Here is a 13,712-nt window from a genome sequence, read left to right on the forward strand (position 1 = left end):
AGCTCTGCACGTATTCATTCAGTACTGTATGTCAAGAAACAGTTTACACATAGAAAATAAATACACTTTTTCACTTTCCGCAGCAAAATTTTTACTTTTTACTTAAGTTCAACATATTTTTTTTAATCAGGGATGGTTACTTACAGTATTTGAAGAGATGTGATGTAAAAAAAGCTGCGAAAGCAATGCAAAAACCAACCAAGAACAACAAAAAACAAAAATCATTCAATTTTGTTAGTGTCAAGAAAAACTTTACACACTTCGATTATTTTACTTGTTAAGCACGTGTTATACAGTTAACCGTACTTCACCGTTACCTATTCTTCGTAAAGGCATCTACAATGAATTTGTCAATTAGTTGGTGATTAATTTTTGCTTTTTTTCATATCTGAATTACCCATTATTGTCGTTTTAATATTCCATGCAAAGGGTTTAGTTTGAAGAGGTCCAACTATTGCCCCATAATCCCCAATGGGGTAAAAACGTTTGAGATCTAACAGTAATGTTTTCTTTAACCCTCTAAATAGTGTAAAATGGCTAAAATTTGATCGGATAATATGGAAATACAAGAACCAAAGCCAGGAAAAGGACCTAAATTATAAATAAGTGGACATGTACAGTGCTTAACGTCTCGAAAACTTGACCAAATTCCAAAAATTTCGATCAGTGTTCTTACGAAAGAGTTCTAGGAAGAGTGCAATATTCAGATTTCTCATGAAACTGCGCGACAAAACATGCTACGATTGATTTATTTTAAAGCAAAGTGAACTATATAAATAAGTAAAGATTAGAGAGTCATTAAAAACAAAAAATTCATGAGAAAAGTGTTAACTTTATTTATAACAATTTATTTTTGCTTATAAGCAACATCCTGTAACTAATGACCAGGATACATAGGACTTTGAAATTTTTATCACTTCATATTTTAGTTAAGTCTAATATATATCTGTACTAAAAAAAATGTTAGCTTCTCACATTTTAATTCGTGCATGAGAGGGTTAATTGTGATCCCGAACAATGATGATAAACGATTTCTAGACTTCATGGAATTCAAGAGAATTTTATTTGAGTTAACAACATAAAAAAATAATAGTAATATTTGTAAGGTTCTCATTATTGCCTTATTAAGAAATTTTTGGTCATTGTATTGAAATATTTTGATACTTGTAATTGATTTGAACCATATTTAGTCCGTGTCATCGGGCTGTTATGAAAATAGTATATACCGAATTTCATTAAAATCGGTGAGATAGTATCTGAGATATAGTTTTTTACCAATAAGTTGGCGACGTCATTTGTTTGGGAACATATGCGTTTGAAAAACACCCACTGTGCACAAAAACCACAAGTGTACAAACATATTTTGTCGCACCAAATCCAGCTCAATACGAACCCTGCCAGCCAGGCCTAACCACTTTACCCTCATGTTTCTTCAATTACTAACACCAACGCACACGTTTTCAAAAAAAAAAAATAATTATTATTATTTAGTTAATCTTTTTACCTTCAATTAACTTTTTTTTAGAATTTATAATTACAAATATTTAATTACTATATTTTTTAAATTTTATAATAATTATTATATAATTAATCTTTTTTTACCTTCAATTAACATTTTTTCAGAATTTATAATTACAAATATATAATTAATTTTTTTCATATTTTATAATTATTATTGTTTAATTAATAATTTTTCAGCTTTGGCTGGCAGGGAAATTATGAGAAAAAAACAAATTTCAAAAAAAAAAATCTTACACACACCTGCCGTAATATTTAAATGCCAACCATGAAACAACACAGAAACCGACAAATATGAAAATATACAAACAAACGTAAATATATTCAAACACTTCTCGTAATGTACAAATACGCAAAGGCAACTACAACAAATTATACAAATAAGAACTTTATACCTCAAAGCCGTAAAATACTTTTCCTTAGTAGTTCGGACAATTCAGGGTTTATATTGACTATCGCGAGTCATTAACTCGTTCACAGTCGATACGTATTGAGTCGTCGAGTTGCACAATTTTACCAAAGTTATAATACATTTTTTATCATAAAGAGCTTGACTTCGAACTTATGCATCCATTTTTACAGCAATATCATCCATATGTGGTTAAAATGCAAAGCAAAACTCTTCTACCACAATATTTGGGAATGTATAGAAAAAACTCTTGAAAGCGGTCAACAATAGTTTGTGGTTATGCGCAATGTATTTGGTTCTCATCTTGACTTGAACTTGAAAGGTATTGCCGTGGATCGCGAAGCGTCAGAAAAGCAATTATAAAATTATAATTTTATAAAGCTAAAAGTAAGAATTGAAATTGAGGAGGAAGTCAAAAAGAAATTATTAGACACATTGTCAAGTGATGCTGATTCTATGCTATTCGCTCTTAGTCGACATACATGACTGCTTTCGTGTCGTGTCGAAGCAGGTCGAAAGGTCTCAACCGTCTGGACGCAGCGAAAACAGCGAATACGAGGATTGTGATGAAATATTTTATTGACATTAAAGCTAAAGCTGTTAAGTATAGAATTAATGTCGATGAAATTTCTACTTATGATCCCGAACAATATGCCAAAAGATGTCTAAACTTCATGGAATTTAAGAGAATTTTATTTGAATTAACAATATAAAAAATAATAGTAACATTTGTAAGGTTCGCAATGTTGCTTTGTTAAGAAATTGTTTGTCACTGTATTGAAATTGTGATTTGAATCATAAATTGAGTACGTTTTCGTCTTTATGCGTAAGAATTTTTCAGTATATTGAAAATTTTACTCTAATATAATTTAATGTAAACGTTAGCCACAGAAACGAGTGGAGGGGTCTGCTGGTATAAAATAAAGACTAATATCTGAAAATAAAATATTAATTTATTTAATAAAATAAATGTCACCATAGCCCTGCATCGATAATGATTTTTATCTAAGAAAAATATATATGAAACTCCCTAAATAATTATTGAAGTTGAACAATACAAATAATTGAAGGAAAAGCTAAGTTCGGGTGCAAAAAAAAAAATACTTATAGTCCATAAAATGAATATCTTAAACTTTCTTAATATTATCTTTATACAACCTTTTTAGAGGGTATTTGTTTTATGCATTTTGGGTATTTATTTATTTTGGTTCTTTTCATATGTTTGCAAAATATCTGATATGTTCACAGCCGGTGAGTGGGCCACGCCATTTGTTTGAAAACATCTGTGTTTGAAAAACACCCACTGTGCACAAAAACAACAAATAAACAATCCAACACTAAATTATCTAAAAAAAAGTTAAGAAAAAAACATTACAAACACCTGCCGTAATGTGTAAATATTTAAAAGCCAACTATGGTACACACGCACAAACCGACAAAATGAAAATATGCAAACAAACGTGAATATATTAAAACACTTGAACAAATACTCAAAGCTAGGGCTTATTCGAGGCACTCCATAACTGCGACAATATTGCAGCCCTGATACTCAATTTGCAACACTGTTGCAGATGCTCAGCTGATACTTAAGCAAAATAATTGCAACATTTTGCGCGAATTGTTTGACCGAATTTGAACGTTAAACCATGAATTTTTTAATAAATATAGCGATAGATAATTTTGAGAGCAGTGATTATAATTTGCTGTTTAAGAATGGAAAAAATAGAAAACGAAATTTTTTAAGAAATAGAAAGTGGTTCCTCGCTGAAATTTCAAAAAAGCGGGCAGTGACGAAGATGGCAAAGGTTTGGAAAACAATTCCATTATACCATGATGATACATATTTTACGCATTTTCGCATGACTCGTGAAACGTTTGCAGTAAGTATTTTTTACTTTTTGGAAGTACTTAATAAATAAATTTGTCTTAGGACTTGAAAAATGCGTTAGAGCCTTTTTGGTCAACACCGCACGGTGAATATTCCTTGGAACATTCCTTGCATATGACACTTTGGAAGCTAAGCAACAGTAGAGTCACATATCGCGAGCTTGCCGATAGATTTAATGTTGGGCAAGGAACTGCCCACAAACTTTTCCTCAAAACAATCAAGACAATCTGCAAACTTAAAAACGAAATATATTGGCCGTCAGTTTCACAGCAGAAAAAAATAATGGAAAACTTTCAAACAAGCCGGGTAAATTCATTTCCTTTTGTTGTCGGATGCTTAGATGGAACGCATTTCAAAATTAACACTCCTCAGACAGATGCAATTAGTTATTATGACCGTAAAGGAAATTTTTCAGTTATTATGCAGGTATGTACTTGGCTTATAGATCTGTTTTAATATAGATGTTATTTATTCAATTATATAGGCCATATGCGACAGTAAGTTCTGTTTTTTAGATGTGTTCATCGGCTACCCAGGTAGCTGCCATGATGCCAATGTGTGGAAAAATAGTCCACTTTACAAAGGGATCACATCTGGACAAATAAAACTTGCGAAAGATGCAATTATTCTAGCCGATTCAGCATATCCTGTTTCAAGATACTTAATTGCTCCTTTTAGAGATAACGGACATCTTTCCAGAGAGGAAAAACAATTCAACTATTATATGAGTTCAACCCGAGTATTTATCGAGCAAACATTTGGAATTTTCAGGGCTAAGTTCAAAATATTGAATCATATTGATGTGCGAAATATAGAAGACATATCAACTGTGATATTAGCTTGCGCAATTTTACATAATTTTATACTACGAAGCAATCCGGCTCATTCTGAAGACAATCATACGAGTATGCCAGAAAATTTAGAAAACTCAAATGACCACGATATGATTGAACTACCTGAAAATATAAATGACACTAATGAAGGAATTATCAGACGAAATAACTTGAAAATGCTATTTATTTCATAAAAGTATTATTTAAATTATGTATAATGTATATATGTACATATATGTATTAGTTAATTTAATTGAAACCACCTCCCCTAGAATACTAAACCATTTTCTATTTCCTTTTTTAAATAAAACATTAATTAATTAATAAACATTTATTTTATTGAAAATAGGAACTTCTTTTTAAAATTATATGGAATAAGAATATATATTACATGAATATAAACATAAAGTTTATTAAAAAATGAACATGAATGAATGAATAGGAACTTGTTTTTACTAATAATATATATTACATGAATATAAACATAAAGTTTATTAAAAAATGAACACTTTTTATTTTTGGCACAATCCCTCCAAAACTTGCCGCAAGTCCAACATTGCTTTTATCCTCTCCTTGTCAACTAGCAATTTTTCCTTTTCGATCAGCATAGTTTCTTCGTGCCGAATCTGCTCCTTCCGCGCTTCTTCTTTAAAAAAATCCAATGTCTCAGATGCAATAGTTTTTGGTCGTTTTTTCCGGCTGACACCTTCTGCCTCGCTTTCTTCCGCGCACCTTTCCTCCTCACTCACTCCACTTTCGACTAAAGATTGCAGTGAGCTCTGGAGGTTTCTTATGGGAGGCTCAATGGAGTGCCTATTACCAAACACGCTGTCAAAATCTTTAAAATATTCCCATGTCGTGGCACCTCGACCTGTCGCGTCGTTGCGTTTTTTAATCCTCTTATACGTCGCAAACAAATTTAAAAATTTCCTTTGCATAAACTCCTTTGTTTGGGACACTTCGGGATTTATTAAACGCATATTATCGACGACCTTACCCCATAGGACGGACTTTTTCCTCCTCCCGCCAGCAAACTCGGGCTCCAGGTCAAGCCGGGACCTTACTAGCAGTTGAGTAACCGGTGAATTTAATTTTTCACTGAAAATATAAAATACGATAATGTATTTTTCCATATTCAAGTGAATATAATAATTAATATGTATTATTAAATTCAATAAATACCAATTTTACTTACCTCTCTTCTTCCATTATTGGCGCGCAGTACAAAAATTTTTGATGCAAAATGATGACATTTGGCGCGCATCAAGTGTCAAATTTTTACTCGCTCGAACGTCTGACTTTTACACGAGTTGCCAGATTTTTACATCGAATATGATGTTTGCGCAATATTGCGCAGTATTGCCAAGCTCGAATAAGCCCCTAACTACAATAAATTATACAAAAAAGAACTTTATACCTCAAAGCCGAAGAATACTTTTCCTTAGTAGTTCGAAACTTGCGTGAACAATTCAGGGTTTATGTTGACTATCGCGAGTCATTAACTCGTTCACAGTCAATTCGTATTGAATCGTCGAGTTGCACAATTTTACCACAGTTATAATACATTTTTTATCATAAAGAGCTTGACTTCGGAAGAGATCGAACTTATGCATCCATTTTTACAGCAATATCATCCATATGTGGTTAAAATGCAAAGCAAAACTCTTCTACCACAATATTTGGGAATGTATTATGGATGTGAAATACAGTTTTTGTCACAAAATGCTGTGCTCGGGTATACAAATTTTTGGATTTCGTTATCTGCTAGACTTTCCTTTTGATAAATGCTCGCACTCCATCGACGGCTCCTTGCAAAAAAATTATATTCTAATAAAGAGTATTTAGTATTTAATTATTTTATATAATCAACCAGGCTTTATAATATAAATTTGATTTTAAACTGAGAGCAGTTACCTTAAATAAAATAAATATTTTAGAAAAGCAACTAAAGGATTTCTTAATTTTAGTTAAGAGATTTATCAAGAAAATAATATGTCATGCGTTAACTTGTCACTTTTAAAAGCAAACGATTTTCTCCTGACAACCTAGTTGAAATGAGCACCCTTATTTTGATTTGTAAGCCTATAATTTTCGCCAAAATCTATTTGAATAGCTATTTCAGTGGAATTTAAAGTTTGGTTTTTGCTCATATGTAAATAATTAATGTAAATGTATATATTTACATACTTAAGTCAATTTTATAAGACAAAAAATAATTTTCAATTTTTAAATTCCACACCTACGATGTCGCACGTGACCAATTTTAAGGAGTTACCAAAACCACAAATCTTCTGATTTTTTAACAATATTAATATTATTATATTAATTTAATATAAATAAATTTAAATATTTTCCTACGAAAATATGCAAAAACTTTGTAATTCTATTAATGTTTAATATTTTGTCTGTGGTGGACCTTCTGGCGGAAATGCTCATATCCCGAATTTCATTAAAATAGGTGGAGTGGTTTCTGAGATATGGTTTATGACCTATAATGGGCGACGTCATTTATTTGAAAACATCTGTGTTTAAAAAACACACACACACAAACAACAAATGAACCAACATATCGTTCATTTACATGAATAGTGTCATAACCCAGAAAACACGATTTTTGCACTCAGATACACAAAGCAAACTACAATAAATTATACAAAAAATAACTTTACACTTTAAAGTCGCAGAATACTGTCCCTTAGTATATCGCGGTCGACTGTAGTATAATATCCCAAAATTTGGATGATGAAATGGGTACCGTTGGAAAGAGGTGATTCTCCAGATTAAGAGATATTCCAGATATTCGCACTTGAACGTGTATCTTGAATTTTCCCGATATATATTAAAGTTTTTATTAATATTTTGCACTCTTTATTCACTTACACTTTACCACATAGTTTCTGCACATTTATTTTTTTTTTAATTATGACGAAAAGAGATGTAAATAAATATTTAACATTTTACATAAATCTTCATTTCAACAATAACAAAATGGTTGCAGGTTGACAAGTAATAAGTGTTGCTATTTTATTGCCATTATTCATATGTTAACAGAATATAGGTAAACAAAAACGGTCACCAAAGCAGCTAATAGCGTTTTTAGACAGAAGCTAATTGATCATTTTAAAGGCCTCTGCTCGATTTAAACGCTTATTAAGATCGATTTACCATGCAAAATAAAATCTCTATTTATTTTAAATTGAATTTAAATCGACTTGAAAATCAAATTCCACTCTTCGACAAAGACGTACGATATACATTCCTTGTCTGCAACAAACAACAAGTGTACAAACATATTTTGTCGCACCAAATCCAGCTCAATACTAACCCTGCCAGCCAGGCCTAACCACTTTACCCTCATGTTTCTTCAATTACTAACACCAACGCACACGTTTTCAAAAAAAATAATTATTATTATTTAATTAATCTTTTTACCTTCAATTAACTTTTTTTTAGAATTTATAATTACAAATATTTAATTACTATATTTTTTAAATTTTATAATAATTATTATATAATTAATCTTTTTTTACCTTCAATTAACATTTTTTCAGAACTTATAATTACAAATATATAATTAATTTTTTTCATATTTTATAATTATTATTGTTTAATTAATAATTTTTCAGCTTTGGCTGGCAGGGAAATTATGAGAAAAAAAACAAATTTCAAAAAAAAAAAATCTTACACACACCTGCCGTAATATTTAAATGCCAACCATGAAACAACACAGAAACCGACAAATATGAAAATATACAAACAAACGTAAATATATTCAAACACTTCTCGTAATGTACAAATACGCAAAGGCAACTACAACAAATTATACAAATAAGAACTTTATACCTCAAAGCCGTAGAATACTTTTCCTTAGTAGTTCGGACAATTCAGGGTTTATATTGACTATCGCGAGTCATTAACTCGTTCACAGTCGATACGTATTGAGTCGTCGAGTTGCACAATTTTACCAAAGTTATAATACATTTTTTATCATAAAGAGCTTGACTTCGGAAGGGATCGAACTTATGCATCCATTTTTACAGCAATATCATCCATATGTGGTTAAAATGCAAAGCAAAACTCTTCTACCACAATATTTGGGAATGTATAGAAAAAACTCTTGAAAGCGGTCAACAATAGTTTGTGGTTATGCGCAATGTATTTGGTTCTCATCTTGACTTGAACTTGAAAGGTAATCCGTGGATCGCGAAGCGTCAGAAAAGCAATTATAAAAGTGTTTACATACTTATAAAGATTATAACGAATTTTATAAAGCTAAAAGTAAGAATTGAAATTGAGGAGGAAGTCAAAAAGAAATTATTAGACACATTGTCAAGTGATGCTGATTCTATGCTATTCGCTCTTAGTCGACATACATGACTGCTTTCGTGTCGTGTCGAAGCAGGGCGAAAGGTCTCAACCGTCTGGACGCAGCGAAAACAGCGAATACGAGGATTGTGATGATATATTTTATTGACATTAAAGCTAAAGCTGTTAAGTATAGAATTAATGTCGATGAAATTTCTACTTATGATCCCGAACAATATGCCAAAAGATGTCTAAACTTCATGGAATTTAAGAGAATTTTATTTGAATTAACAATATAAAAAATAATAGTAACATTTGTAAGGTTCGCAATGTTGCTTTGTTAAGAAATTGTTTGTCACTGTATTGAAATTGTGATTTGAATCATAAATTGAGTACGTTTTCGTCTTTATGCGTAAGAATTTTTCAGTATATTGAAAATTTTACTCTAATATAATTTAATGTAAACGTTAGCCACAGAAACGAGTGGAGGGGTCTGCTGGTATAAAATAAAGACTAATATCTGAAAATAAAATATTAATTTATTTAATAAAATAAATGTCACCATAGCCCTGCATCGATAATGATTTTTATCTAAGAAAACTAAATATGAAACTCCCTAAATAATTATTGAAGTTGAACAATACAAATAATTGAAGGAAAAGCTAAGTTCCGGTGCAAAAAAAAATACTTATAGTCCATAAAATGAATATCTTAAACTTTCTTAATATTATCTTTATACAACCTTTTTAGAGGGTATTTGTTTTATGCATTTTGGGTATTTATTTATTTTGGTTCTTTTCATTTGTTTGCAAAATATCTGATATGTTCACAGCCGGTGAGTGGGCCACGCCATTTGTTTGAAAACATCTGTGTTTGAAAAACACCCACTGTGCACAAAAACAACAAATAAACAATCCAACACTAAATTATCTAAAAAAAGTTAAGAAAAAAACATTACAAACACCTGCCGTAATGTGTAAATATTTAAAAGCCAACTATGGTACGCACGCACAAACCGACAAAATGAAAATATGCAAACAAACGTGAATATATTCAAACACTTGTACAAATACTCAAAGTTAACTACAATAAATCAAAAAAGAACTTTATACCTCAAAGCCGAAGAATACTTTTCCTTAGTAGTTCGAAACTTGCGTGAACAATTCAGGGTTTATGTTGACTATCGCGCGTCATTAACTCGTTCACAGTCAATTCGTATTGAATCGTCGAGTTGCACAATTTTACCACAGTTATAATACATTTTTTATCATAAAGAGCTTGACTTCGGAAGAGATCGAACTTATGCATCCATTTTTACAGCAATATCATCCATATGTGGTTAAAATGCAAAGCAAAACTCTTCTACCACAATATTTGGGAATGTATTATGGATGTGAAATACAGTTTTTGTCACAAAATGCTGTGCTCGGGTATACAAATTTTTGGATTTCGTTATCTGCTAGACTTTCCTTTTGATAAATGCTCGCACTCCATCGACGGCTCCTTGCAAAAAAATTATATTCTAATAAAGAGTATTTAGTATTTAATTATTTTATATAATCAACCAGGCTTTATAATATAAATTTGATTTTAAACTGAGAGCAGTTACCTTAAATAAAATAAATATTTTAGAAAAGCAACTAAAGGATTTCTTAATTTTAGTTAAGAGATTTATCAAGAAAATAATATGTCATGCGTTAACTTGTTTCTTTTAAAAGCAAACGATTTTCTCCTGACAACCTAGTTGAAATGAGCACCCTTATTTTGATTTGTAAGCCTATAATTTTCGCCAAAATCTATTTGAATAGCTATTTCAGTGGAATTTAAAGTTTGGTTTTTGCTCATATGTAAATAATTAATGTAAATGTATATATTTACATACTTAAGTCAATTTTATAAGACAAAAAATAATTTTCAATTTTTAAATTCCACACCTACGATGTCGCACGTGACCAATTTTAAGGAGTTACCAAAACCACAAATCTTCTGATTTTTTAACAATATTAATATTATTATATTAATTTAATATAAATAAATTTAAATATTTTCCTACGAAAATATGCAAAAACTTTGTAATTCTATTAATGTTTAATATTTTGTCTGTGGTGGACCTTCTGGCGGAAATGCTCATATCCCGAATTTCATTAAAATAGGTGGAGTGGTTTCTGAGATATGGTTTATGACCTATAATGGGCGACGTCATTTATTTGAAAACATCTGTGTTTAAAAAACACACACACACAAACAACAAATGAACCAACATATCGTTCATTTACATGAATAGTGTCATAACCCAGAAAACACGATTTTTGCACTCAGATACACAAAGCAAACTACAATAAATTATACAAAAAATAACTTTACACTTTAAAGTCGCAGAATACTGTCCCTTAGTATATCGCGGTCGACTGTAGTATAATATCCCAAAATTTGGATGATGAAATGGGTACCGTTGGAAAGAGGTGATTCTCCAGATTAAGAGATATTCCAGATATTCGCACTTGAACGTGTATCTTGAATTTTCCCGATATATATTAAAGTTTTTATTAATATTTTGCACTCTTTATTCACTTACACTTTACCACATAGTTTCTGCACATTTATTTTTTTTTTAATTATGACGAAAAGAGATGTAAATAAATATTTAACATTTTACATAAATCTTCATTTCAACAATAACAAAATGGTTGCAGGTTGACAAGTAATAAGTGTTGCTATTTTATTGCCATTATTCATATGTTAACAGAATATAGGTAAACAAAAACGGTCACCAAAGCAGCTAATAGCGTTTTTAGACAGAAGCTAATTGATCATTTTAAAGGCCTCTGCTCGATTTAAACGCTTATTAAGATCGATTTACCATGCAAAATAAAATCTCTATTTATTTTAAATTGAATTTAAATCGACTTGAAAATCAAATTCCACTCTTCGACAAAGACGTACGATATACATTCCTTGTCTGCAACAAACAACAAGTGTACAAACATATTTTGTCGCACCAAATCCAGCTCAATACTAACCCTGCCAGCCAGGCCTAACCACTTTACCCTCATGTTTCTTCAATTACTAACACCAACGCACACGTTTTCAAAAAAAATAATTATTATTATTTAATTAATCTTTTTACCTTCAATTAACTTTTTTTTAGAATTTATAATTACAAATATTTAATTACTATATTTTTTAAATTTTATAATAATTATTATATAATTAATCTTTTTTTACCTTCAATTAACATTTTTTCAGAACTTATAATTACAAATATATAATTAATTTTTTTCATATTTTATAATTATTATTGTTTAATTAATAATTTTTCAGCTTTGGCTGGCAGGGAAATTATGAGAAAAAAAACAAATTTCAAAAAAAAAAAATCTTACACACACCTGCCGTAATATTTAAATGCCAACCATGAAACAACACAGAAACCGACAAATATGAAAATATACAAACAAACGTAAATATATTCAAACACTTCTCGTAATGTACAAATACGCAAAGGCAACTACAACAAATTATACAAATAAGAACTTTATACCTCAAAGCCGTAGAATACTTTTCCTTAGTAGTTCGGACAATTCAGGGTTTATATTGACTATCGCGAGTCATTAACTCGTTCACAGTCGATACGTATTGAGTCGTCGAGTTGCACAATTTTACCAAAGTTATAATACATTTTTTATCATAAAGAGCTTGACTTCGGAAGGGATCGAACTTATGCATCCATTTTTACAGCAATATCATCCATATGTGGTTAAAATGCAAAGCAAAACTCTTCTACCACAATATTTGGGAATGTATAGAAAAAACTCTTGAAAGCGGTCAACAATAGTTTGTGGTTATGCGCAATGTATTTGGTTCTCATCTTGACTTGAACTTGAAAGGTAATCCGTGGATCGCGAAGCGTCAGAAAAGCAATTATAAAAGTGTTTACATACTTATAAAGATTATAACGAATTTTATAAAGCTAAAAGTAAGAATTGAAATTGAGGAGGAAGTCAAAAAGAAATTATTAGACACATTGTCAAGTGATGCTGATTCTATGCTATTCGCTCTTAGTCGACATACATGACTGCTTTCGTGTCGTGTCGAAGCAGGGCGAAAGGTCTCAACCGTCTGGACGCAGCGAAAACAGCGAATACGAGGATTGTGATGATATATTTTATTGACATTAAAGCTAAAGCTGTTAAGTATAGAATTAATGTCGATGAAATTTCTACTTATGATCCCGAACAATATGCCAAAAGATGTCTAAACTTCATGGAATTTAAGAGAATTTTATTTGAATTAACAATATAAAAAATAATAGTAACATTTGTAAGGTTCGCAATGTTGCTTTGTTAAGAAATTGTTTGTCACTGTATTGAAATTGTGATTTGAATCATAAATTGAGTACGTTTTCGTCTTTATGCGTAAGAATTTTTCAGTATATTGAAAATTTTACTCTAATATAATTTAATGTAAACGTTAGCCACAGAAACGAGTGGAGGGGTCTGCTGGTATAAAATAAAGACTAATATCTGAAAATAAAATATTAATTTATTTAATAAAATAAATGTCACCATAGCCCTGCATCGATAATGATTTTTATCTAAGAAAACTAAATATGAAACTCCCTAAATAATTATTGAAGTTGAACAATACAAATAATTGAAGGAAAAGCTAAGTTCCGGTGCAAAAAAAAAATACTTATAGTCCATAAAATGAATATCTTAAACTTTCTTAATATTATCTTTATACAACCTTTTTAGAGGGTATT

General features: G+C 30.4%; 2 protein-coding genes across 2 annotated transcripts; one reads left to right on the top strand and one right to left on the bottom strand.

The window, feature by feature from the left end:
• Positions 1-3,456: 3,456 nt before the first annotated feature.
• LOC128919797 (putative nuclease HARBI1) lies at positions 3,457-4,922 on the top strand. Its single transcript, XM_054235721.1, has 3 exons — positions 3,457-3,807; positions 3,858-4,241; positions 4,300-4,922. The coding sequence occupies exons 1-3, from the start codon at positions 3,574-3,576 to the stop codon at positions 4,840-4,842; spliced, it is 1,161 nt and encodes a 386-aa protein (XP_054091696.1). The 5' UTR covers positions 3,457-3,573; the 3' UTR covers positions 4,843-4,922.
• Positions 4,923-5,011: 89 nt separating this feature from the next.
• Positions 5,012-5,944, bottom strand: LOC128923486 (uncharacterized). The gene is made up of 2 exons (XM_054235745.1): positions 5,844-5,944; positions 5,012-5,746 (listed from the first exon to the last, which is right to left on the bottom strand). The coding sequence occupies exons 1-2, from the start codon at positions 5,855-5,857 to the stop codon at positions 5,161-5,163; spliced, it is 600 nt and encodes a 199-aa protein (XP_054091720.1). The 5' UTR covers positions 5,858-5,944; the 3' UTR covers positions 5,012-5,160.
• Between the last annotated feature and the right edge of the window lie 7,768 nt (positions 5,945-13,712).

Source organism: Zeugodacus cucurbitae, chromosome Y (genome assembly GCF_028554725.1).
Source record: "Zeugodacus cucurbitae isolate PBARC_wt_2022May chromosome Y, idZeuCucr1.2, whole genome shotgun sequence".
NCBI lineage: Eukaryota > Metazoa > Arthropoda > Insecta > Diptera > Tephritidae > Zeugodacus > Zeugodacus cucurbitae.

Excerpts from the sequence above, each read along its gene's own strand:
- LOC128919797 (XM_054235721.1), top strand. The coding sequence starts at position 3,574 with ATGAATTTTTTAATAAATATAGCGATAGATAATTTTGAGAGCAGTGAT. Across the intron at positions 3,808-3,857 it reads TGACTCGTGAAACGTTTGCA|GACTTGAAAAATGCGTTAGA; the intron begins GTAAGTATTTTT and ends AATTTGTCTTAG. Across the intron at positions 4,242-4,299 it reads ATTTTTCAGTTATTATGCAG|GCCATATGCGACAGTAAGTT; the intron begins GTATGTACTTGG and ends TCAATTATATAG.